Source organism: Leptinotarsa decemlineata, unplaced genomic scaffold, assembly GCF_025532065.1.
Source record: "Leptinotarsa decemlineata unplaced genomic scaffold, Ldec_3_MD MMD2_tig00026307_RagTag_RagTag, whole genome shotgun sequence".
Classification (NCBI taxonomy): Eukaryota; Metazoa; Arthropoda; class Insecta; order Coleoptera; family Chrysomelidae; genus Leptinotarsa; species Leptinotarsa decemlineata.
In genome coordinates, this window is record NW_027412681.1 from 15827613 (window position 1) to 15855017 (window position 27405).

Consider the following 27405-nt stretch of genomic DNA (forward strand, 5'->3'; position numbering starts at 1 on the left):
AATAGAAAAAAGTGATTTTTTATATAATTCAATATTCATATAAAATTAATTCTTTCCAAAGTACTTTTTCTTTCGTGTAACTCAATGTTTACATGAAAGTAGTTGTTTCCAGAGGGCTTATTTTTCAGTTTGTATCTGAAAGTAACTTCCATGCATGATCTACACATCTTTGTAAGGAGTTCATTTTGAAATCATTCGCTTTCTTCCTTTCTTTGGAAGTTTCTCAAGCGTGGTGTTAAGTGGAAGAATAGCGTTCTGCTGCACTCTGCCACATTAAATAAATAATATTCATTATTATTAACATAATTATTATTTATTGAGTTTGTTGGGATCATATACCTTATCATCTCACTGATGAGATTGTGGTATCTCCATAAAAATTGAACCTTTTACTTTCTATAGTTTCCAGAAACGATGTATTTGTAAATGTAAATGAAAAGATGGCATGTATTACACTTATGTTCTGTGATTAAATAATAAATATTTCAACTTCTATGCGACATGTGTAAAAGACATTTTATTCGAAAACATTTTTCGAAATGAGCATTCAGAAATCAATTCACTCAATAACTCATTTGAAACATATTTAATAGTTATTGATTGACCAAAAATCTACATTGAATATTGCTGAATAAATCAACTTGGCCCTTGCATCAAATTTCAAATAAAATCCTATGCCATTCGTTTTAAAATGGGTTTTTTGAATATTTTTTACAGTAACATCTGAAGCTGTCTACACTGCACGCACTGTCCGTTCGATTTGGGGTCAAATCGAATGCATCTCAAAAATGTCATAAAATTTAAATTTGGATCACCCGCGAAATATTTATCCTAACCTAACTAATGTTTGAAATAAACAAATAAATGATAGAAGTATGTACAAAAATTGCAAACTTCGAAATTTCATCTACTTGCATAATGCAAGGACTGCGTTATTTGCAATTGAATGATTTGTATTGTATGTATCTGAATGGAAGAAAACACAGACCTTGGAATATAATCTCATTTTACATAACGTTAGCACTTTTGATAAGGTTTGAATCTGATTCTTTGAAAATGTTGTTTGGGAAACTGAATACAAACAGTTGGAGAAACTTGATTCAATCGCCTCAGATATTTACTGCACCAAATATTCATCTGTCGAATATCTAAAGTGATTAAGTATGGAGAGGCCTCCATCTCTTGAAAGTGTGTCAGTTTTTTGTAGTATATGTCTGACAGAAAACACATCGGAATTGGTTTCGGAAAATATATCTCTTCAAGATCTCTTTACAAATATTACTGATATCCAGGTATGTACAACTTTTTTGTGAATCCAAAAATAGTTTTTCACCAGTCATTAGTTTAACAAGTCGTTGCTGACATGATTCATCTCTCCTTTAGGGATGGGTGATTCAAATAGTTGAGGTCTTAACTTTGTATCGGAATATTGTAACACTAGAATTATTGATCACCAATGGAATCAGAAGTTCCTCTTGACGAAAAAATCATTTTATTTATTTTTTATTATTTTTACCTATAATGTAATACAGATCTACATGCCTTACCGCATGTCCTGCTTCAAAAAAAGTATAGCAAACCTGATAGAATGTTACCTTTATTCAAAATTAGTATGTTTGAAACATTTTTTGACTTTGTGGATAAGTGTGGTTTCTCAGAGGACTGATTCAAGTGCACCATATGAATGCCATGATCTTTGTGTATCAAGAATATGGGTGAATTATAAGTCACAACAAAAATACAAAATGATCATCAGCTACTCATTATATTTTTTCAGTCAATAACTACAATAATATCAAAAATATCATTGTTCATAATTTCAACACTACATGAAATCAGTCTTATCTCAGTCAGTTGTTTGAATTAGTGAAGATAATCGGATTATTCAAGTAATCTGTTATGATCCATATATTTCAATAATCCTATAATAATTCAAATAATAATAACAATAATAATATAGGAGTTTTCAGCTCCTGGCGAGACGAATATCGTCCGAAAAGAGGAGGAAAAAGGGATAAAATATAGAGATTTTCTCACCGCAGTCTCTATCCAGACCACTCTGTCAAGATGGTTGTTTTGATTATTGAAGTCCTTGGTGGAATGATGCCCTCTCTACTCTCGAATCTTAAAATCATACTGGCTTGCCGCACTAAGGCAGAAGTCTTAGCCGCACAGATGCAAAAGGCTGTCATTCTTGGCTTACTGCGCTTGCTCAGGGCACATGATTCTCGGACCCAATGATCACTTACCTCACGGTGTGGGGAGTGGTCATTGGTTTATAATGCTGGCCCGCCCTCCCAAATGTATCGGCGCTTTAGGGGATAGGGCCTGACCAGCGCAAACTATGTTTGATAATAATAATAATATGTTTATTTTCTCATACACTGATATAAATTACATGCGAGTGCTATCGAAAATAAACAAGATAATCACAGAAGCCAGAGAAATCTATAGCTTGTTCCTGATGAGACTATGTTGTGAATTAAGTGTATTACATACTTTCACATCACCTTTACATTTCATTAAAAAATAATGGGTGATCAATCAATTAATAAATAAACCTAATAACAGAAACAGTAGTTACAGACAGAATACATAGTTATTTTCATCTGATCAATAATTGCTTAGGTCAAATTGGTGTTTGGAATAGTTTGACTAATGAAGTCACAAAAAAAGTTCTTTCGGTATTTAGAATAAATTTCTTTACTTCTCTTCTAAACATAGAAGAACTGTTGATATTTTTTATTTCTCCTGGTAATATTTGGTAGAAGCGTGGTCCGAGATTTGTTGCATTTCTTTGTCCTATAGTTTTGTCACATCGTGGTGCATTTTTTTCTAGTATTGCAGGAGTGAATGATTGGTTCTATTTTGATGTTTCCTTGTTTAACATCACTCAGTATGCTAATACAAAAAAGTTGTCGAATATCACATACACTTGCTTCTTTAAAAAAAGCATCAGTTGGATGAGTTTTTTTTCTATTAAATATAATTTTCAGTATCCATTTCTGTATGACATTTTGATTCCTAAGATAACAATCATTCAATCCTCCCCAACCTTTTATACCATAAGGTAGTTGTGATTACAAGTGCAAAGTACAATGTTTACAAATGCTGAATGTCAAGAAAGTTTTTTAGGTAATTGAACTTAGAAATATATAGAAATATATTCAAATATTTGAATTGAAGGGGTTATATTTTTAGGAGTGATTAATTTTTTGGGAAAGTTTTTGGCTTTCTACTACTCCATCTTGATACAAAAAAAAGGGATGAGGGAATCTTCCAAAGAAAGGAAGGGAGTAATCAGTGTATAGAGTTACTTATTTTCAAATTGATTACTCCCTTCCTTTCTTTAGAAGATTCCCTCATCCCTTTTTTTGTATCAAGATGGAGTAGTAGAAAGCCAAAAACTTTCTTTCCAAAAAAAATATTCAAATGCTACAGCAACATGAACCAAGGATGGGTAGATACATAATCCGAATTACTCCAAATTATTTATTTTTTATTTTATTACTCCAATAGTCTCGCAGGACAAGGTAGCCTTAGCAAAAACTACCTGAAATATAATAGTATGTGAAAACTTTTTATTACATTACAAAAAATTTGGATCATATAAATTTTCTGAATTCATTTAAAAAAATGTCTACCTATTAATTATTATTTGTTTTTGCAAGCATTCTCAAAGAATTTCCATTATTTTTATAGATAGATAGATAATATATTTGTCTCTTTAGATTGTTCTTACAACATGAGATATGTCAAAAAAGAAAAAAGAAAAACAACAAGTACAAACACATTAACAATAGTCAATTTCACACAAAAGTTAAAACATATTGGATAGATACATATTAAAAACAGTACATATAATGCATACTACATAGATGAAAATGAATCAGCCACACTTTTGAATAAAATCGTCTAAAGTATAAAGTGCTCCTTGAATTAAGAACTTTTTCAGTGTATGTTTAAAAGTTTTTATTTTTGTTTCTGATTTTATGCTTTCAGGCAATAAGTTGAATAAATATGCCCCTGCATACAGAGGTGATTTTTTGTGATGTGATCTGAGTATGGGATGTAAGTGAAAGTCATTTTTCTTTCTCGTATCGTATCTGTGGTACTCACTGTTTTTGTTTAGTTTTCCTTTAGTTTTCCTTTATTTAAAAAGGTATACATCAGTAATTTATACAAATAAATAGATGTGAATGTTAAAATATTGTTATTTGTGAAGGTGTTCCTACACGATTCTCTGTAGTCTAAATCATATATCATTCTGATGAACTTTTTTTGTATTCCAAAGACTCTGGATGTTTCTGTGGACCTTTCCCATACTATGATGTTGCAGCTGATGGTGCTATATACCAGTGCATAATATAAATTAATCAAGTAAGATCTATGAAAATTTGACTTGAGTGTATAGAAAGCATAATATAGTTTATTTAGTTTTTTGCAAATAGAAAATCTATTTGGTTGTTAAATGAGAACTTGTAGTCTAGTTCCATACCTAAGTATCGTGCTGACTCTGATGTGTTTATTTCAATATCATCAATATTTATTGTAAGATTGTGTGTTTGCCTGAGGGGACTTGTAAACTCTATGAACACCATTTTGTCTGTATTGTTAATTAGATGATTCACCTCACACCAGTGCGTAAATTTCTCTGTAACCAATTCAATTTTCTTTTGGAATTCAGTAGCGGTGTCAGCCACAACAATAACTGTGGTATCATCCGCATAGTTAAAGGTTTGTCCATGCTTAATGTGAGTGGGTAAATCATTCAAAGTTATCAGAGAACTCGTCCTCAATCTGCACCTTAAGCGTCCTCCTAGAAATATATGATAGGAACCACTGCTGAACTGGGCCTCGTATACCTATTGCCTCTAATTTGGTTGGTAAATACTCGTGCTTTATGGTGTCGAATGCACGCGACAAGTCAAAGAAAAGTCCTCCTACAACTTTGTTTTCGTTGATATTATCATATATATTGTGTCAAATCAACAGATGCTGTCTTCACTGAGTGGTTAGGTCGAAATCCATGCTGAGATGAAGTAACAATATTATATTTGTTTAAATAGTTGATTATTTGGTTGTACACTACTGTTTCCATTATTTTGGAAAAACAGCTGAGGAGGCAAATCATCTTATAATTTTCAACACACTGTGTATCCCCTTTTTTGAATATAGGAATCGACTTTGTGATTTTTAGTGCATTTGGGAATGTTCCACTCATTACAGAGTTGTTTACTATCAACGTTAAAGTGCTAGATATAATATCAACTGATTCTTTTAGAATTGTGGCGGGAATTTCATCAATGCCAGCAGAAAATTTTTTCTTCAAGTTAAGAATTATATGCTTGATGTCATGTTCAGTAACTGGAGCGAAAAACATGGAGTTTGAACTCATCACTTCAACTTTGGTATACATATCGCAAGGGAGATCAAGGGAATCTATTTTCTCTTTGACAGAGTTTGCAAAGTGAACTCCAAATACATTTGCTATATCTTTATTTTCAGTTACGATTTTGTGATTGTAATTTAAGGTGATTTTCTGTTTTTGTTTTACGCAGTTGGTTTTGTTCACCAAGTTCCATAGTGTTTTCACTTTATTGTTGGAATTTTGAATAATATTTGTATGATAATCCCTTTTTGCAATGGAGATCTCTCTATCAATTTCCTTTTTGGTTTTTTTATAGTATTCATGTATTACAGGATCATTGGTATTTTTCCGCAACCAATTCATTTGTTTTAGATCATCCAGCTTTGCATAGAGTTCATTTGAAAATGGAATTTTTCCTGAACTCGATTTTTTTGATGGTTTCATTTTTTGCTTGGGTAATGCAACATCGAAGCACCATTGGAAATGTGAAAAGAAGTTATTGAACATGACATCAACAGTCTTATTTTATTCATATGAGAAGTCGTCCGCGATTAATAGTGATTTAAATTCTGATATTGAAACGTCATTAATTTTCCGAGTGACAATGTATTTTGTATTTTTGATTTCATTCATTATATTACATGTCAGTCTTTGGGCAAAGTGATCTGATACGCTATGTTGGTAAGTAACTATATAATCCAGTCCACTAGAAGTGATCTTTTTCCCATATTTTGCCATACGCGTTGGTTCAGCATAAGGCAAAATAAGATGAAACATTTCAAGTAAGTTAAATAGTTGTTTTTTAGGGCGGCTTTCTCCTGTGAAGTCTATGTTGAAATCTCCGCTTATTATTATTTCTGTATATTTACTTGTTATGTAATTTAAGATAATATTCAACTGATCAAGAAATACATCAACTTCAGAGTCGTTTGATGAACTACAATATAAAGTGACTATACAAAGTTTTTTATTTACCTCTATGGCAGAACACTCAGAGTGCAATTCAAGTGAGTTGTCAGAAAAATATGGGATGGGTTTGCATTTATTTGCATTATAAAATTCTGATTTTACAAAAACAGCAATACCACCATGTTCACTTTGGGTTCTACAAAAACTGGATACTAGATCATAACCTGCTATCTTTGAATTGAAGAGTTTATCCTTACACATCCAATGTTCAGATACACAGACAAATGTTGGGGTATGAGTTTCACAGTACATTTCAATTACATTTATTGTATTCAGTAAACTTTGAATATTCACATGAATCAACTGAAGACTGGATTCCGTTGAACTGTTCAAACTGTTCTTAGAGTTTAGGGCGAAGCTGGTTTCTGGTTTTGGCCAGAAATTCGGGTCATAGACTTGATCATGTAGCTTTGGGTTAAGTCCAACCATGATGGCTTGATTATCAGTTCAGGGAATTTCAATGTTGAGCTTTTTTACATACACATTAGTGGTGTGGGCATGTTGTTCGATGTATTTTCTCATATTGTCTGCTTCTATTTTATCTGGAACTTTAGAAATAAATAACCAGATTTTTCTGACACCTTCTATTCTTTGTAGGTTTTCGTCTCCTTGACCACTACCCAGTTTATGGGCTTGTCTTTTTTTACGCTTAGATACTAAAGTATAATTATTTTCCAAGTCCTCATTTCCATTGTTTCTTGAGGAGGAGGCCTCATCATGGTATTTTTCATCATTCTTCGTCAGGTTTATTACTTCATCAAGCTTCTGTTTTGTCTGTACGTCAAAACTGTGACACAAGTCAAAAGAAATTATAAATATCACAATTGGATCTTCCAGTAGTTTATATTACGCAGTAACTTTTCGGGATGAACTTTTCAGTTTGCCCTTTAGCACATTCTCTATTGATTTATCTTTCATTTTTTCAGATTGTGGAAGGTTATACTTAAACCCAAAAACACAGTATAAAATATTGAGTCCTCCATAAAAAAATTTCGTTTAAAGAATATCTCGCCACTAGTTGGGATGTTTGAAAATTTGCTCTTGATTACCTCCAATATTTCAATTTTGATTCCCAATTACCATCTTATTTTCTGCTTTCATTTTCATTATTACTTACAACTTCTCTCTTCCTCATAAATATTTTTCAGTATTTGGATTTTGTTCAAAAAAACTTTTCCGAAAAAATTTGAAATTGTCTGTAGCCTATCATTTTGCTGAAATAGCATACTTTATAACAAAATATAATCATAGACTTTTTAAACAGGATATTGCTAACCAGAGTTGGTAAGTTTAAACCAACATGCTTGAAACCATGGTTTAAACTAAGGTTTAAACCAACTGGTTTTTTTAAGAAAAAACTGTTTTTTTAAATTGTGTTTTTTCTCTATATGTTATTGATGTTATTCTATAGTCTATTTCAAAAGAGTGTAGAGTAATAAATCATGAAGTGTCATAAAATTTGCCTGAATTTCGTTGTCGTCCATGGGCGTAGGCAAATCTTAGGATTATTAAACTTAATAATTAAAGTAAATTAAAAATTACAGACATAGATAATAATAAAAGGCCATTTTTGGGAAGTAATTTGGTCTAAAACTAAGTACCTACATGTATTTAGGTAAGTAAAATTTCTTAAAAAAAGATTAAGATTAATTTTAGTGGTTCTTGTAAACTTATTTAATATGCAATTTGGGTTCATATACTTGAGCATGATTTCTCAAAAAAGGGTTAACACTTAGTTCCGAGGTGCCATGTCATTATAATAATCCCTTTTTGACCCTGCCCACCAATCATGCAATACCTATTAAACCCAGGTAATTAAGAAAAAGGGTTTAAATATATTGTAATGGTGTCTTAAACATTCGAGTTATAATAGTAATTGTTACTACACCAATTAAACGTACAGTGATATTGTGATATAGAAATAGTGAAAAAGTTATAAAATGGGGACATTTACTCCAAAGAAAAGAAGTGTAAAAAATTCTCCGCTATCTGTTTGCGAAAAAGTTATAATTTTAAATGTATATGATTGCATAAAACACGATCACCCTAGTTTGTCTGTGCAAGAAAGTGTTGAGCGATGTGCCCGAATGACTGGAATTGGACAGTCCACGATTTTTAAATTATTGCGAGAAAGAAAGATATCAGGCCAGGTAAGTCCATGCAAGAGAAAATCAGGAAGACCAATAAAAATCTTAGATGAAGACACCAAATGTGACATTCGAAGAAAAGTTCATTCGTTTTATTTTAAAAAGGAAATACCCACTCTTGAAAAAATATTTATCGAGATAAGCCAAGATAACGATATTCCTTTGATATCCAGAAAACTTTTATGGAAAACTTTAAAAAGTATGAATTTTGCCTGGGAAAAGCACAATCGAAAGGCACTATTACTGGAAAGTGATGAAATTGTTTGCTGGAGACGAAAATATTTGACAACTATAAAGCAGTACCGCAGAGAGCAAAAGAAAATTTTTTATCTTGATGAGACGTGGATAAACGAAGGTTATATAGTCAAAAAAATGTGGCAAGATAAAAATATAATAAGTTCTCGCCAAGCTTTCATAGAAGGCCTTTCGACGGGTATTAAAGTGCCTTCGGGAAAAGGGAAGAGGCTTATAATTGCTCACATTGGAAGCGAAGACGGATTTTTAAAAGAAGGTTTGTTAAGCTTTGAGTCGTGCCGGACGGGAGATTATCATGAGGACATGAATTCGGATGTCTTCGAAGACTACTTCGGGGAAATGTTAAAATTTCTTTCAGCTGATTCGGTCGTGGTTATGGATAATGCAAGCTACCATTCAAGGCGCTTAGAGAAGGTACCAACTTCAGCTTGGAGAAAGCAAGAAATTAATAACTGGCTGTCAAATAAAGGTATTCAGTTTGAGACGAATTCAGTAAAGAGGGAACTACTAGCCATAGTAAAACAACATAAATCTCGCTTCATGAAATATGCCGTAGAAGATGTAGCAGAAAAGTATAAAGTAACTGTGCTGCGCCTACCGCCATATCATTGCGAATTAAATCCTATAGAACTTATATGGGCACAAGTTAAAGGATATGTTGCAAGGCACAATACCACATTTAAAATGAAAGATGTCAAGGTATTGTTTGATCAAGCCATTATGGAAATCACATCAGAAAACTGGCAAAAAGCAATCCAGCATGTTTTAAAAGAGGAAGATAAAATGTGGGAACTGGACAACTTGGTCGATCAGGTGGTTGACCCTATAATTATAACACCAGGGGATGATGACAGTTCTTCGGATGAAGACTATACTGATGTAGAATAATTTAATTGAATTGTAAATATACTGTAGCGGGATAAGCAATCTGGACAGAGACCAGTGTATCAGTGACAGTGACACTTTTGCTTAGGTTAGGGTTTAGAATTAAGGGTAGTCTGAATAATTATTTTCTCGGAAGGTTCTCGAAAATTGTACCTAGTAATCTCTAGAACATTCAATTAGGGTATAAATAGAGTGTTGTTAAACGTTAAGGGAAGTTCACAGTTTTAGTATTGTTCAAGTGTCAAATTGTAATAACGTATCCAGTAAAGTTCTTGTCGTTTTTGTGAATAAATTGATTTAAAGTCCCCACAAGTGTTTCAATACGTAAAGTTCGTTCGTGTGTGTTTGTGAGTATTTCCCGATTTCGGTTCGTATATATTTTATTGTTACATTTTATATTTTTTTAATAACACTGTTCTGCTGTATTAAATTTTTATTTCCTTTAATATAATTTTTATGAATGCATATTCTTTTGGCAATTATCCCACTAGCGCGCCTCTGGCTCAGTATTTATCCGTCGATAACAATGGACAAATCCCTTGAAACAGGGTGATACCTACCTGCTCTTTATGAAACGACATAATTTTGCAATGCGGACTAGGGAAGTGACAGAATTTATTGACGGATCACCCTGTAGCGCTTTTGAATACTTAATGAGATTTTATTACTCTACACTCTTTTGAAATAGACTATAATAATGAAAACTACAGCTTAATAAACTACATATAAAAATTTGATATTTAAATTTTTAAATTAATATATTTCAAATGATTCTAATAATTAAAACAACTGTAATTTTACACTAGTAACAAAGAAAATTATCCTGAAATTGACATTTTGTCAATAATTATAAAGTTTCAGGCAAAACGTGTACCTTTTCAGAAACATTTTTTTGAAAACAGTGTTACTTCAAAAGTGAAAAAGTGAAAAAGCCACAAAAATATTGATTTGTTTGAAGGTAGTTGACAATGTTTCGTGGTGCATTTCATTAGTTCGGACTTCCATTCTCAAATCTAATATATAAAAATGGATGTTTGTTGGTTGGTTGGTTGGTTGGTAAGTGATAAACTTCTACATCGCTCAACCGATCGTGATGAAACTTGACATGTATAAGTAATTTTTCTTAGAGAAGGTTTTTAGGCTATCAATTTTTCTGTAACTCGCCACTAGATGGCGGCGTAGAAAATTTTTTTGAAAGCACTGTTCTATAACGCTGCGCACGCCTAAGTTCGTTGATTCTGATTCTGTCAAAACATTGGAACAGCCAGGGCCCCCGTAAGGGCTACTGGCACCTGTGTGCAAAAAAGGATTTTGGCACCCCTTAAGGCATTTTGGATCATGTTTTGTTTATTTATTTTTTTGAAGGTAGGTAGGTAGGTGCTTGCAATAAAGCAAAAAACTGAACTTTAGAAGTCATATTTATTTGTAGACTAAAATATCAAAATGAAACAAACAGAATAAAATCATAACAAAATAAATTCTTGTTCACCCTCATTTTAAAGCATTTACTTTACTAATAGGGTACTACTTTCCACTAATACTTAGATATTTTAAAAAATATGCAATATGCAGATACTTCTGATAAAAAATACCTAGGTAACTTCGTTATAAAATAAAAAATGATAGCTAGGTACGATAGAAAAATACAAAATAGCTATTGTAGCAGCGATATTTTCCGCTAATATCGCTAGCCCAGACAATCTTTCTTGAAGCATTGTCGATCTTAAATAATTTTTAATGATTTTTAACTTTGAAAAAGATCGCTCGCCAGACGCTATAGATACAGGCAATGTCAGAAGAATTCTTAATGAAATGCTAATTTGATGTTATAGCCCTTAAAAAAACCTACAAAATGTTTTTTTTTAAAGATCGAAAGCATAAAAACTAAGCGAGTCATTAATAAAAAACCAATTATTTTTTTCTATCTGACATAATAAAGGCTCTAGGAAGCACGTAAATGTAGTCAAAGACCCTGTACATGACATTTCAATCAATAAAAAGATATTTGGGTAAACAAAAAATAATTATAACCAGTATCCTATAAAGGGTTAATGTTGATAGTATAAATTAAAGTATTGACCACTAACCAATTTATAAAAAATCAAACCGTTGAAATTGGAGTCAGCAGGTATTCAGCATTTGACTTTTTAGAAAAAAAGTAGTAAACAAAATAATATACAACACAACACTTGACAAAATAAAAATAACTTTAAATGTAATAATTAATAGGATTACTTATTTTTATGCACTTGTTGCACGGTCCAGTGAACTAACCGGTTTAAAAACGCCTCTGGCGATGCATCATCTCTTTTATAGCGCTCCGGGCATTGTTCATGTCTAAACAGGAAAAATCACCGCCTGACATGTTCTCGCAACATAGGAATCGGCAGTAACTGGATGATATACTAATAAAATTTCGTCTGTATTTATACCTAATCCTATTTAATTTCTCAACTTTTATTTTAAAATTAATTTTTGTTTTTTGTTTTTTTTTTTTGAAAATTATTGCAATTTTTGACCCTAGATTTTGGCGCCCCTAAAGGATGGCGCCCGTGTGCATTGCACACTTTGCACATATGGTAGCGGGGGCCCTGGGAACAGCAGCGATACACCAACATAGTACTAGTATGATATAAATTGATTTGAAATCCCTGAAAGAATCTATGAAAAATAAAAAGATTAGCTGAAAAATAATAATTATATTAGTCAAAAAAACTGAAATTACAATGAAATGAAATACAAGCAACAACCAAAAAATAAAAATAAAAAATTGAACTATTAACACGAGATGAAAATAAAAAAAATCCAAAGCAAGTTACTACACGACGTTTCAATTGTTAGTATCCACAATCGTCTTCGGGTGATAACTGTTATCAGGTGATTACAACCCCGTTGTTTATTAATCACTAATATTTATTTAATATTTAGAAATTTAAATTCTTCCGATATTTCTAAGAGTAATTTGATGATTGAAAGTTAAATTGTTTTTGAAGACTTTGCTGATTCTGTGACACTTCTTTTGATTTGAATGAGTACCTAAATATGTGTTCATATTACAATTCAATTTTTCCAGAAACTAATAACAATTTATTAATTTTATTTATTGTACAAACTTTACATGTCGTAAAACCCACAGAAAAGGAAGTATATCACAAGTAGATTTATACACACATAATATATAAATAACAAAATATAAAATCAAAACAATTTGATACAATAAATACGCTTAAGCTTGTGAGACTTTGAAAATAAATATCAGTCATTTTGTAAATTGTTATATGCTTTACACGAAGTGTTTTAAGGATCATTCTGTAGTACATTTTTTCATGCACATTCGAAATAAAGTGTGCGCGACGATCTTCTTCTATGTACAGGTCCCTGTAAACCAAACCATTAATTTTTTCGTTAATTTCTCCGTTTCATTATATGTACATGGATTAAGGCTGCAGAAGAAAATTATTTTGGAGTCTACAGGGTGACTCAAAAAAGTGTGAAATACCTAATAATGCTGTGTTTTTCGAATGGAACACCCTGTATATCGTTACATTTTTGAATAGGTCAGGAAAAATACTATGATTTCATATAAGGTACCATGTACCTAACTATAACCGTTCTAGAGTTGATTTTTTAATGAAAATGCAGGGTACAATTGAAAACTAAAAAACATCGAAATTTATAGAAATCATCCCTTCGGATTCTGACCAAGCATAAAATAGGTTTTGGACTATCGATTTCAATAAAACTCGTTTCTCAATATTATACAGAATGTTCACAATTCATTGTCACTTTTTTTAAATCTTGGACAAAGATAAATGTTATTTCAAGTAAAACACCCTGCATTTTTTTGGTCTGAACAATATCTTTGATTTCATTTTGAGGTTCTCTATACCTAACCTAACTAGTTTTTCAGATATTGGCCTTTTCAAATAGTAGTTATTATTTCAATGAATTTTTTGAATCAATATAGCTTTGAAACGACACGTATTCAACTTGTTGAAAGAATATTGATAGTTATTGTGTTTTACGTTATTCAAAACATTAATTGATTTTGTTTGTTTCACGGTGAATGTCGGACATTCATTGTCTAATATGATATTCAAATCAAAATGAATAGCTGAAAATAACAATTATATTGATGAAAAAACCCTGATATGGAATTACAATAAAATATAAATTTAGGAAAAAAATATTGGTTTGGTTTACAGGGGCCGTGTCGTATGGGGTGCCCACCCTGTATTGAACAAAATATCTATTTGTTTCAAATCAGCTTCCATTTGTCAGTGTATTAATTGTGAATCTTCATTGATATAGATCAAAGTTGAATCATCAACAAATATTACTAATTTCCAGAAAGCTGTAATTCCGAAATGGAATTTATATAAATGAGAAAGAGTAAATGTCTTGATATAGATCCCTGCGGTACTCCACAAACATTTGTTTTAATGAAACTTTCTTATTTTCCAAAGACACCATATACCATAAAAATGCATTACCTACCTCTAATACCAATATCAAATAATTTGTTCAACAAAATTTCATGATTAACAGTTCTGAAAGCTTTACAGAGGTCTAATGACTAAAGTCCACATTTTTTTCGTACATCTAACTCTTAACTGAATATTAGAGATAATATCCAAAGCGGCACATTCTGTATCACTAGACCTTCGAAAGTCGTGTTAATTTGGATACAAGAAATAAATGAATTCTAAATATTTCAATAATCTGTTATGGAAATTGCTTTCTCCAAAATTTTGGATATAATTGGTAAAACAGAAATCGTTCTATAATTATTAACATCATCTTTTTTTCTTTTTTTGAAAATTAGAGAATTTGTATTGATAAACGAGGTAAAGCTACCGTTTCTACAATCCATCATGATGATTACCTATAGATCATTAATGAAACTTTTCTGCATGTGAATAGTCAAAGTTTCCTTCATTCAAGGAAAACCAAGCTATCTGAACTTTGATGAGAATAAAAAAATCTTAAGTCCATTTCCACATCAAAAGACGACTGTTTTTAAGGGTCTGAAAATTATGTGTAGAAAGATCGATATTGACTTACTCAATCTTACAAATTATATGGTTTTATTTTCAGATTAAATTGAAAGGCAATCTTTCCAAGAAAATTTGCAGCAATTGCGAGACTACTCTGAGGGACATATCAGAATTTATAAATTTATCCAAGCAAACTAATATTATTCTCCTGCAGGATTTGATTAGAGAAAGAGAAGATCTTCAGTTTACTCAGGATGAAATAACGATAGTGGATGATGGTGTAACAGTAAAGATTGAAGAAGATTCTAGTGAATTCAGCAATCAACAAAAAAACTATTTTAGCCTAGTTTGTCACAACAGTAATGAATTGAAATCTTTGAAAGTATGTGAAGATGAAAATGTGAAATCAAGCATCAAGAAATATACATATTTATTTTCTCACGTTTGTCGAATATGTTTAACGCAGAAGAATTTACAAGTTTTTCACGAATTTCAAGAATTGTTGAACCTGTTTCGGAAAATAACCAACATAGTGGTATGTATATATAATCCTCATTTTGATCACATAGATTCTTGCTCTTGAATTTCATCTAACAATTCATATTACTTAGCATCAAAAATTTCCATCAAACAACAGGGCATCATTTTTATTAGGTATAGTTTAATGAACTGCAAAGAAGTGATCTTCAAGTTATTTAAAATTTCTGGTAGAAAATATTGCACTTGTCTACCACAGTTATGTGCTTTCCATAAAAAGCCTTAATAAAACCTCATTGATAAATCTCGCAAGCTGAATTTTGGAAAAGTAGTGCCAATCCATAAATAATCACCTGCTAATGGAAAATTACAGACCTATTTTTGTTCTTTTCAGTTTCTCAAAAATCTTTGAATACCCGTTTCTTGTTAGGCTCTTGAGTTTTATTGAAAATTATCTGGTTACTAAACACCAACGTGCTTCCATTCTACTAAATCCACTTATGGTGCTACTTGATCATTTTGCAATAAAGCGATTTCATCCGGTAGCTGTACATGGTGTTGCTTTGAACTGGGTAAAATCTTTTGTAAGCAATCGTCAATAATATATTTGTATTGACAATACCAACAATGAGGAATCTGTGTGATGGAATCGCCGATACTTGATGAAATCCATAACGTTTCCAAGAAACACTTCATTGTGAGATTTTCACTAAACAAAAACGCAACACGTGTTTCGCTATACAATAGCTTCAATAGCTGAGTATATACTGAGTATAGACACACTTGAAGAAGATGTTGTATAGCTCAACACGTGTTGCTTTTTTGTAAAACTGTTAAATGAAAATCTCACAATGAAGTGTTTCTTGAATTTGTGGAATCAAGTATACCCAATACTAGTACTCTCAATCAGCTCTCCGACCCATTTTATTTTTCTTTTACACAAACGAGATAGTGAGGGCGACCCTTGGAGTCGACAGAGAATTCAATCCTTGAATATCAAAGATAAACGAGGTTCCTCAAAGAGGTCACTTGCGAAGCCAAGCTTCAACATTGACCGCCGACAAGTTTCTACCTCTGTTTCTCACTGCAGCTTTCGCTGCAAGGCAACTAATTGAAAATCAGAGCCGAAACACAATGCATTCATGATTCAACACCAGATAGCGCTGTTTTGACTTGCCACAGGTCCCATCAGTGGTGTTAGGCCGAACTACCAATGTATTGCCGGACTCAACTTGCCCATACGGGACATAAGGTCGACAACATCTTCCTTACGAAGACGCCATCTATGGGATCGACAGAGAACTCAATCCTCAAATATAAAATATAAACTAGGCTCCCCAAGGCAGAACGTGGCAAAGTCAAGCTTCGACATTGACTTCCTACAAGATTCGTTCAAAGTCATTTAATGGTGGTTTCACTGCAAGGCAGCTAGTTGAAAAGCAGAATCTAAAATTAAAACACTTACGAATCAACACCAGACAGAGCTCTTTCGATGTCATCGCCTTCACTTACTTGGGCTTGTTTTTTAAGAACAGTTGAATTCAGTAATGCACTTCTGGTTCAGCTTAGTACCACGGATAAAATCTATGGTGGGTCGAAACAACGCTGTCTGGTGTTGAATCGTAAATATGTTTCGTTTATTATAGAGGAAGACATTTTTCAGAAAGGTGCTCACAAAACAAAGCTGCTCATATTATACCACACATAAGCTGCGGGAAAAATGCAATATGGTATCGCATTCTCCTTTGAGATGAATCCATTTTATGATAATTGTTTTCATTGCTTAAAAGAGGATGACTCTACTACATACTCCTGTGAAGTATCTTTAAAATATAACAGATTTTTTTTATACAGAATAACAGATGTTTTTATAGAGACTAACAGATGTTTTTTTATAGAGAATATAGAAATGCTAAAATAACACTTCATAACTGGCATTGCTTAATGAAAACTTTCCATAGGTCACACCTGAAGATGATCTACCAAAGAATGTCTGCTATGAGTGTATTCAGAAGCTACAAACCATTTCATATTTTATTGAATCATCAAAATCCAATAACACAAAACTTCAACAACTTCTATCAGGATCAAAAGTTATGGTTTCTACAGACAAAGAACTGAAGGTAGTCATTGAAAAAATGAAAATGGATACAAAAACTAATCAAGTCGAAGAAGATACTATTGTAACATATACTTGTGACAAACGTCCAAAAACAGAGTTCAAGAATCATTTAAAATGTGGAGTTTGTGAAAAAGGTAAATATATTTTATTTTGTAATTCATAGTTGATTCAAATTTTTGTGATGGAAGTTTTGTCACTTGCTCAGTATTATTTCTTGAACAGGCTGAAGCACCTCTTATAAATATTATACAATCATAAAACGTGTAGCTTTGGTTACAAGAAAGTTAGGTGTATAATGAAACGAGAATATTTATAACAGGAATAAAATATGAATAGTAAATAAATAAATTATTTGAATACTGATTCATCAGTTAGGTGCACAGCAAACGGCGACACTTTATTTTCATAATGAAATTCTCAACGGAATTGACAATCGTCGAACGCCCATTTGACCAGTTATTGGAATAGTTAAACGTTAATTATTTTATTAGGACAACTCTATTTGTGAAACACCCTATATATGTTTCCAAGCGAATAGACAGCCGACTCGTGAGTTTTTTGAAAGAAAAAAAAAGAACGTCCGTCCGCTCTGTGGCATTCGTGAGAGAAACTGAGTGATAACGTTTGGAAGAGTTGATTTTAAGCAAATTCTGGTTTTCCATTATGAAATTACGTCTTTTGAAGGATATAATGATATTGTGATTGATTAATTCTGCTGTGGAGGGATCTTGCAATATCCTTATTATCAATTGGGATGAATGATCGGATGAATTATTTCTTCCGGACGGTTTAAAAACATCTCCGGCGATGTTAGGACTGTCGAGCATTTAGAGGTAAGCGTATAGTTTTGTCGCTCATTACTTTTTTTGGCGCGGATGTATCGTGAAATCAATTTACGAGAATACCTTTTTTTAGATGTTTTGTTTTCTGATATGGTAAATCGAAATTTACAACCTTTGAGAACACGGAGAAATGGATGAGGCCAGATCTTTTTGAACCTTATTGTACGTATAGCGACGAAATTGCAAATTTGCGAAATCATATGGATGGTGGTATTCCTATTTCGACCTTCTAGGCGGGAAATCAAAAACTTTTCACGAATTTGCATAGTAGCGAGCCATAGGAATCTACAATCACACAAACGGATGTATATTGACGAAGCAACATTCAACGTTATTTTTGTCCCTTTGCTGTATATTATTTATATTTACATTTACATTTCTCCCTGATATATATATATAGCATATTATTTTGGGAAATAAATAAAAAAGGGTCTTTTGCCCCCGCTGGTTCGCCCTCTCGTGTGGTCGACGTCACGCGTCGGCGGCATATAGAGGGGTGTGAGTTCGGAGGAGTAGGGGTTCCCTTGACAGTGATGGCGATAGATAGAGGGAAGATGCTCTATTATAAGGCTTTCAGACAGGGCAATAGAGAGCAATGGCACTTTTCAAGTTTCCAGTTTCATGGGTGGGAATATAAGAAAGAATGCATGACGGCGCTCCTAGGGTCAAAATACTTCGGATGTGAAATATCCCCTCCAATCGGATCTTTGGGTGGGGTCTCTCACAAAACCAAAGTCAGTGCAACAACAAACCCCGTCAATTTTCTATATCCTGACTATGATTTCCACTCCCGATTCAGACGTAACTTTGGAATATCACTTTTTATCCGAAGCGATCTCTTCGGTCAATGAGAGGAAATGCTGTAACCCCAAAACTTTGATGTTACGTGGTTTAAAATAATATCACAGAAGATTACTAAATTCATATGCTGCGTTTTTTGACCACGAAGCCATACACAATATAGGGCACTATTCTCTTCACTTGCAAACACGATAGACTTTCTGCAAATCAATCATCCCAGTGCCGAAATTTCCATATTTGATGACTTCAATGTCCAAATTTGTAGAACACTATAAACTCATACCAGAATGTCAACATGGTTTTAGACAGCAAAAATCAACATCATCTGACATATTAGGAGTTCCACAAGGCTTAACATTGGCTCCGCTTCTCTTTATAATATTTATGAGTGATATTGAAAATTCATGTGTATCTCCACCAAAAACAATAATATATGCTGATGATACCTATTAAATGGTAGCAGAAAATGAACTTCTCCTATCTGTTCAAACCGCAAATAAAAATGCTGGCGAATTTTCACAATGGTGCACAAATAACAGTCTACTTGTTAATGTAAATAAAACTGTTTTCATGGATTATCAACAAAAGAATTTTACTAATCATTGTTCACTAATAAAAATACATCACAGATCTATAGAGCAGGTGAATCAATATAAGTATCTAGGATTGGTAATTGATCAGAAGTTAACTTGGCGGAAACACACAGATTATCTAATAACAAAACTGAGTAGAGTCTGCTTCATAATAAGACAACTACATGGAACAGTATCTCTAGAAGTACTCAAATTGGCCTATTTCGGATGAATTTAATAGAACTGGCCGATGAAAATCCACATTAAAAAACTAATCAAAAGAGTTTATTTTATGATTTTCACTATCATGGTTTTACAAAAACCGCGACACGTGTTTCCCTATACAATAGCTTCTTCAAGCATAACTCGGATTAGTACAATCTAATATCTCAAATGGGTTAATATTCTGGGGAAACTCAGCATACCTAACAAAAGTGTTTGTTATCCAAAAAAAAAAATAATTAGATGTATCGCTAGTATACATTGTAGACAATCATGCAAGACAGTTTTTAAAGATCTAGCTATTTTAACACTACCGTCTTTATATATTTTGTTCATAACTATGAATATCAAAAGAAATGAATCACACCATACAAAAACCGTATGATACATGATCACAATACTCGCAGAGGAAATGAACTCAGACTACCTTACTCACGATTAGCCCTTGGGCAAGACTCGGCAAGCTATCAAGGAGTCATATGTTATAACAAAGCAACTAGGTTAGTAGGAAATATAGAAAATCACAATACATTCAAAAAAGCTTTAATAGACCTTCTCCTAGAAAATGCCTTTTACAATGTCAAAGAATTTTTAGATTTGAATATATAAGCTGATTTTTCTTCAGTTTGTGTTACTAGTCTGATAAATAATGTATATGTTATATGTGTATGATATTTCAATGATGAATAAATTCTATTCTATTCTATTCAATATCGAATGGCTCAAATGTTCAAATATCAACGACGAACAAGGCCACGAAGCTGAGGTTTTTGCAATAAGCAGCGAACTTACACTCAGATTATAAATGAGCCAACCAGAATTCCTGAGCGTGATGGAGAATAAGCTAGTTTTCTGGATCTATACCTAACAACCAATCGAGAAATTTACATAGTCACAATGAAGTCTCCATTGGGAACTTCTGATCAGAAACTCATTACAGTGTTTAATGAATTACCGATTAAAATTGGGGAACCATCTAAGCCGCACAAAGTTTGGCATTACAGATCTGAGTGGGAGGATCTTCAAGACTGTTTCCGAAATTTTTCCTGGCTAGATGTTTGTTTCAGCTCTAATGATCCATCAACTTGTGCTTTTGCGTTCCACTCCACAGTCAATTTTCTGGGAAACGCAACACCCACTATTTCCACACTAGAATCCTCAATGCCGGAAATTACTTTTCGGCGTCTAGTGAGACGAATTTTGAAACAACCTAATATCAATAAGGCGCCTGGTCTTGATGAACGCCAATGAACTCGCACCAGTTATTTGCAGACTTTTCAACCTGTCTTACAAAGAAGGGGCTTTTCCTTCTTGTTGGAAGAATGCTCGCGTTCAGCCTATTTCCAAAAAGGGCAAGAAAAATCTTCGAAGTAACTATAGAGCAGTCGCTTTACTATCAAAAATCATGTATAAAGCCGTAAACCACCATATCCTTGAATATTTGGAAAGCTTTGACATCTTGAGCGATCTTCAATATGGCTTTGGGAAACAAAGACCAACAGGCCAGAGCTGTTGCGCTTGATATTTCTGCGGATGCACATCTTCACCGGCAGCAGGAGGTTGCATGTCTTAATGAGGATCTAGAGGTAATTTCGAATTGGGGTGAAAGTAACCAGGTTCAATTCAATACCACGAAAACCCAGGCATTGGTTTTCTTCAAAAAAATAAATGTCTCCGAACCGGATATAAGGTCAGAACAGACAATTCCGCTTTCTGTTTCGATAAGTTTGTGGGTGTTAAAATGGACACCAATATGAAATACGTGACGGACTGTGGCTGCTCATCGTTTTGCGGTTCAACTCAGAACACCTCGAACTTGACTGTTTAAGAACTATTTCATTTGGAGAACTACGTTAATGTGGAATACACTTCCTGAGAACGTTTTTCCAAATGAATTTATTCTCTAGCTAATCAAATCCAATCGCTACTTTCGCACAGGCACCGCTCTTAGAACGCCTTAAGGAATTTCCTTTAGTGCTTCTGTTTTGTCCTTAAAAAAATAGCTAAAAGTAATTTTATGGAGCAATAAATACAATAAAATAAAAATAAACAAAAAATCAAAAATTGAAAAAATGAAAATGAACTAAAAATTGAAAAGATTTTACCTAGTTACTTCATGACGTTTCGATTGTTGGTATTCAAAATCGTCTTCGGGTGGTGACTATATATCTCTTATCATGCATAGAGTAGAATTTGAATAACCATGTATATAGTTACAAAAACTTGACTCACATTTTTGCATTTCAGGTTCCTCTATATCTTCTTCGAAGAGCCTTCCTAAGTCTCATTCTGGAAGCTCTTTAATGTTATGCCTGGTTTGTGAAAAAGCATTTGAGACAAAAGAGGAATACTCAAACCACTGCCAAATCCTTCCAGCGAATGAGAACACAACTTTTGATAAATCGAGTCTTACAGACATCAAAAAGAATAATTTTTGTGCAAGATATTTGAACTGTATTAGTGGTACGGAGACCAATAAACAGTCCAATTTTTGTGAATATGTTACAAAGGAAGTTCGAAAAAGGAGTAAATTCAGAAGTGATGATATGCGCAGTAGGCCATATCAGTGTAAAACCTGCGACAAGAGTTTTCTTAAGAATATACATCTAACTGAACACAGTAAAACTCACGAAAGTCCTTCATTTGAGTGCCAAATATGCTTCAAGAAGTTTCACTTTAAACATAATTTGGAGTCCCATATTGTAACCCATTCAGAAGAAAGACCCTATATTTGCAAATTATGTTCGAAATCCTTCAAACGCGGATCTAGTTTCCAACGACACATTATATTTCACAGAGGGGAGAAACCTTTTGAGTGCTATACTTGCCAAAAAAAATTTGCAGCAAAGAGTTACCTAGTTATTCACTTGAGGGTGCATAGCGGAGAGCGCCCTTACAAGTGTAAAATTTGTTTACAAGCATTCACTCAAGCAGGAGATATGAAGCGACACCTTGGGAAGCACACAACGAATGAAGATTTTCAGTGTTTTCTCTGTTTGAAATATTATCCGACCAAGGAAAGTTTGTCTACTCATATGAAAACTCATATAACAGATAAAGAATTCAACTGCCCCACATGTGAAAAAACTTTCAGGTGCCCAACTCTTCTGAAAAGGCATGAAAAAAATCACTCGTCAGAGAAACTTCACCTGTGTCACGTATGTTCAAGATCGTTTACCTTAAAATCCCGTCTCGTCCGTCATTTGAAAACTCACAATACTAGAGAGAAAACGTTCAAGTGCGATGTTTGCTTAAAAGGTTTCTTTGAGAACAGTGACCTGAGCAGACACATGAAAACCCATACAACTGAACGACCTTTCAAATGCTCGATCTGTTCAGCAGATTTTTCTATAAAAAAATACTTGATGAAGCACATAAAAAGGACGCATACAAAGCAAGAGAAACCCTACCAATGTTCAATTTGTTTTAAAAGATATCATATTCCGAGTGCTTTAAAGAACCATCAGCTGGCAATTCATGATAGGCATAAACGGTTCGATTGTCAATATTGCCCAAAAAAGTTCTTCCATAAGAGCCAGATGCTCATCCATGTTCGAGTGCATACAGAAGACAAGCCACATGTTTGCCCGCAATGTCCTAAAAGGTAACGTGCATTTTTTTAGTATCGAACAATGATTTTTGTTTGTATGAATGCATGATAAAAATATTTGGATGAGTTGATACCCAGGATTTTGTTTTGGGGGAGGGCTTAATGTTTATTTCTGGAGGGAGTGAATTTAAAAGAATGAGACATTCCCATTGCTTTCTCAAGTAAATATGTAGAAAATTCTCAAATAATTCTTACAACCAGTTTCCTTTGTTGTACTCTTAATTGATTCTATCATAAAGATTTACACAGATTAAAGAGTATGAATATATTATCTGGAACAATTCATCACTAAATCATCTTTTACAATTCTCTTCAATTCTGATGATTTTTATTTTAAGATAAGAGTTGAAAATATCGATTACTTCATTATATATATATATATATATATATATATATATATATATATATATATATATATATATATATACAGTGTGTGTGTACAGGAGATCACTATTTAGTCGCACCTTTTTTGTCAACTAATTAGTTTGTCACTTTCTGTCACTAACTTCAATTATTCTTTCTAGGTTTACTTTCAAACAGTCACTAACATATCATTTGAGAGTACACACTGGTGAAAAACCGTTCCAGTGTTTGGAATGCATGAGGTGCTTCAGTAGGAAGACTCATTTAGTCAGCCACATAAGGACCCATTCAGGAGAACAACCATACCAATGTAACATATGCTCCAGAAGATTTGCTCATAAGAACACTTTGAAAAATCACTTGAATGTTCACGTAGGAGTCAAACCCTATGAGTGTTTTTTATGCACGAAAAGATTTTATGATAGCAGTACCATGAAGACCCATTTCAGAACCCATACAGGCGAAAAACCTTTTGAGTGTACCATATGTTCCAGAAGCTTTACACATCGTAACTCTTTGAAAAATCACTTGAAACGTCATAATGATGAGAAACCTTATATGTGTGCCAATTGTTCAAATAGTTTCAAAACCAAGGGTGGACTTGCAGACCATTTCGAAAGAAGGCATAGAGAAAAACAGTTTTCTTGCGATATTTGCTCAAAAGTATTTCCCAAAGAAGGGCATTTGAAAATGCACAAACGAATGGCCAAGCACAGGAAGATTTAATGGTTGTGTAACTTATTCTAGTGATTTTTTAATTGAAGATGTCAAATATTTCAGCTGAAGATTTTGACAATACTGACTTCAATTGTTTATTAGAGAGTAATTTTTTAAGTTATTACAAAAAGTAGAAAAAACACTTCATTTGGAACAAACTATTTCATTATTTTTTTAAATCTTTGGTAGCTCCCATGTTGAATTTTGGAGCACTTTCTCGTACCATTTCACAGAAACTTTTTTTAGGAATCAATCAAATTGTGTCAAGTTCATCTGGGTCAGATCTATTTCACACCTAAATATTCTTGCAAAATCGAATGTATTGCATTCTGTGATATGCCAAGGGTAGCTTCTATCTCATGGTCTGTCTCATCTTGTTATGAGCCCTGCTGTTTCATAGAATTACAACCGATTTTTGTCACACTTCAAGAGACACATTACTGTCAGACGTATAACCAAGATAAAATTCTGCAAACCGATTTTGAAGTTTTTCCTTCATTACTGAAAGGCCTCTTTATAAATTATGAAAAATCATATAACAAGAGATTATCATTTTGTCTCACTTTTTTTGTCAACTAATTAGTCACTTTCTGAACTGCCACCAAGCCTAGGATAATTAAAGGTGAACTTTACTAATATTTCGAAATAATATTTCTTCAGTGCCCTCTTATGGTCATTTATTAAAACATCATTTTACGTCATTTTAGCGAAGGTAACATTTTAATAAGTCAATGGTAGAACGGGAACTATCCCTACATACAATAAGTGCAAAACCCCACTTGACGCAAATTTCAACAGTCAATTTGGTTGGTGAAACAAAGTTGCCTGATTTAGAGTGTTATTGAATTATTCGCTTGCTCTCTTTCTCTGTCTCTCCCTTTCTCCCTCCATCCCTCCCTCGATCTGCCTCTCCCTATCTCCCCTTTTCTATATATCTCTTGTCTCCCCCTTTCCACTTACACCACTTATCCCTCTTTCTCCGACTCCCCCTCTACTTTTATGGTCCTGCAGATATACAGGAAAAACTTAATTTTTCAAATTCTATTTGCTCTATAAAGTACAAATGTGTTGATATCCCTATCTCTATTTGCATTGAGGTTTTTTCGTATTGTACAACCCCCAGAAGTTTAAGAAAGCTTGACAAAAAATGATGTTTGGGAGAAATGGGTTGTTGTTAACTTCAACCAAAAAGTTATTTGGAAAGGATAAGAGAAACCAGCAAAAGTATAAAGTAGATGCCTACTTTTTGAACCTAACAACATGTCAGATTTCTATTATTGGTATCAATTTATAAATATCCTTTCAGGAACTTTGTATGACAAATTAGAAGAGATATACCCATATACAAGATGAGGTCAACACTTGATCATTTTTGTTAAATACCAGTTCATATTTTTATTACTGATCGTCAGTAGTATTCATTGATCGTGATAGCCGAAATGGGGGCGGGATATGAAAATTCCAATTTTTCTTCAACTCCTGTAGGTTGTGCAACGTGGCAAAATCTAACTGTAAACTTCAGAGGGTTGTTTTACTCACAAAATTTAAATACTTGGTGCTTATTTAATTAAATAAAAATTTATTATTTCTTGATAATTAAATATGGAACAAAGAGACTGAAAAGTGTTGCTTCCATTCGAGCGGTTATCTGGGCAGTAGTAAAAACAATTCAACCGATGATTATCAAGTTACCAAGACTCCCAGTACTATAGAAAGAATTAAATTTTGCGACATCAAAGTTCAGTATGGCTCAAGTTGGATGATATTCTGCATAAAAATTGTATCAACATATTCTGATATTCCATTGGATTATCCTGTTGCAAAGTAAACATCGTTTTCCGATATTCCGCTAGTGAAGAAGATACAGCCAATAAATAATAGAGGTTCGACATTAAAGGTTAAAGTCAATTTTTCCATAATATTCAACAGTACTCTAATTAGGCAACTTTGTCACAGTTCTATCTGTTACTGCTTGCGAGTTCCTTACGCAGAGACTTGGATTTGAATAGTTCCTAATATTATTCTTTATAGAATGTCAGTCAACTTGTTAACCAAAATCCTGTGATAGAATCGATTTTTGGAATATTTATTATTTGTTGTAAATGCATATTTAATTAGGATCGGCCTTTATGTTTAAAATATTGTTTAAATGATTTTCTTTGAACAGAATCTAAATATTATGTTTTGTTAACAATATTCACTGTTGTCTTATTAGGAAAGAATTCGAAAAATGTATAATTTTGTTTTATATAAGAGATTTATATCACAATAAATGTGTTGTCCAATGACTTGATATGACTATTTTATTAAAGATCAGTTATAATTTTCATCTGAATACATAGCTGTGTTAATTTCATTGACATAAAGAAATGGTAACGTTTATTGGTTTTTTGTCTACATTATTAAACATTAGTTTGCCAAAAAGAAAACTATTAATTTGTTTTTGCATGCTTTCGGTTATTTTTGCTCAATTATTTTGTTGATGAAATATAATTTGAGATTGTATTGTTTATTAAAATATTTAATTTCTGTTATAAATGTACTGAAAACACTTTTCCCTCACCAGAATGAAATTGCTGTCTCTCGACATGCGTTTCGCTAAAAAAGTTAGCATCATCAAGCAATGAATAAGCAGTCTTTATCCAAGCAGTCTCATTTAATTGCTGTGTCCTGACGCGCGTTTTGCGAGACACAGCAATTTTGTTCTTGCAAAGGAAAAGTGTTTTTAATAGTCATTTCAAGCCATGTTGACATATCCTTACCATACATTTTTTTCAATAAATAATTTTTTTGATTTAAAATTAATTTTTATTTTCCAAATGACGAAACCAACTGAATTTCCTCTTTAGCAAAGTACCTAAATTAATACTATTCTTATATCTGCTTCATTTCAAAACCACCCTTTGAATATGGAGTGCAATTTTTTTGATATTCAAATATTCAATGAATATATGTGCATTAAGATAAGTTGAACTTCATAACTAACTTGCATCAGAAATGAAATACAACATTAACATACAGGAGAATAATGATAACTAGATATTTAGTTCAACAT

At 32.9% G+C, this 27405-nt stretch overlaps 1 protein-coding gene across 1 annotated transcript; it reads left to right on the forward strand.

Annotated features, from left to right (window-relative positions):
- The first annotated feature begins 778 nt into the window (after positions 1-778).
- LOC111504192 (uncharacterized) lies at positions 779-27151 on the forward strand. Its single transcript, XM_074181177.1, has 5 exons — positions 779-1292; positions 14725-15159; positions 17063-17357; positions 21908-23264; positions 23795-27151. Exons 1-5 carry the CDS (start codon positions 1164-1166, stop codon positions 24357-24359), a joined length of 2781 nt encoding a protein of 926 aa, XP_074037278.1. The 5' UTR covers positions 779-1163; the 3' UTR covers positions 24360-27151.
- Positions 27152-27405: the final 254 nt, after the last annotated feature.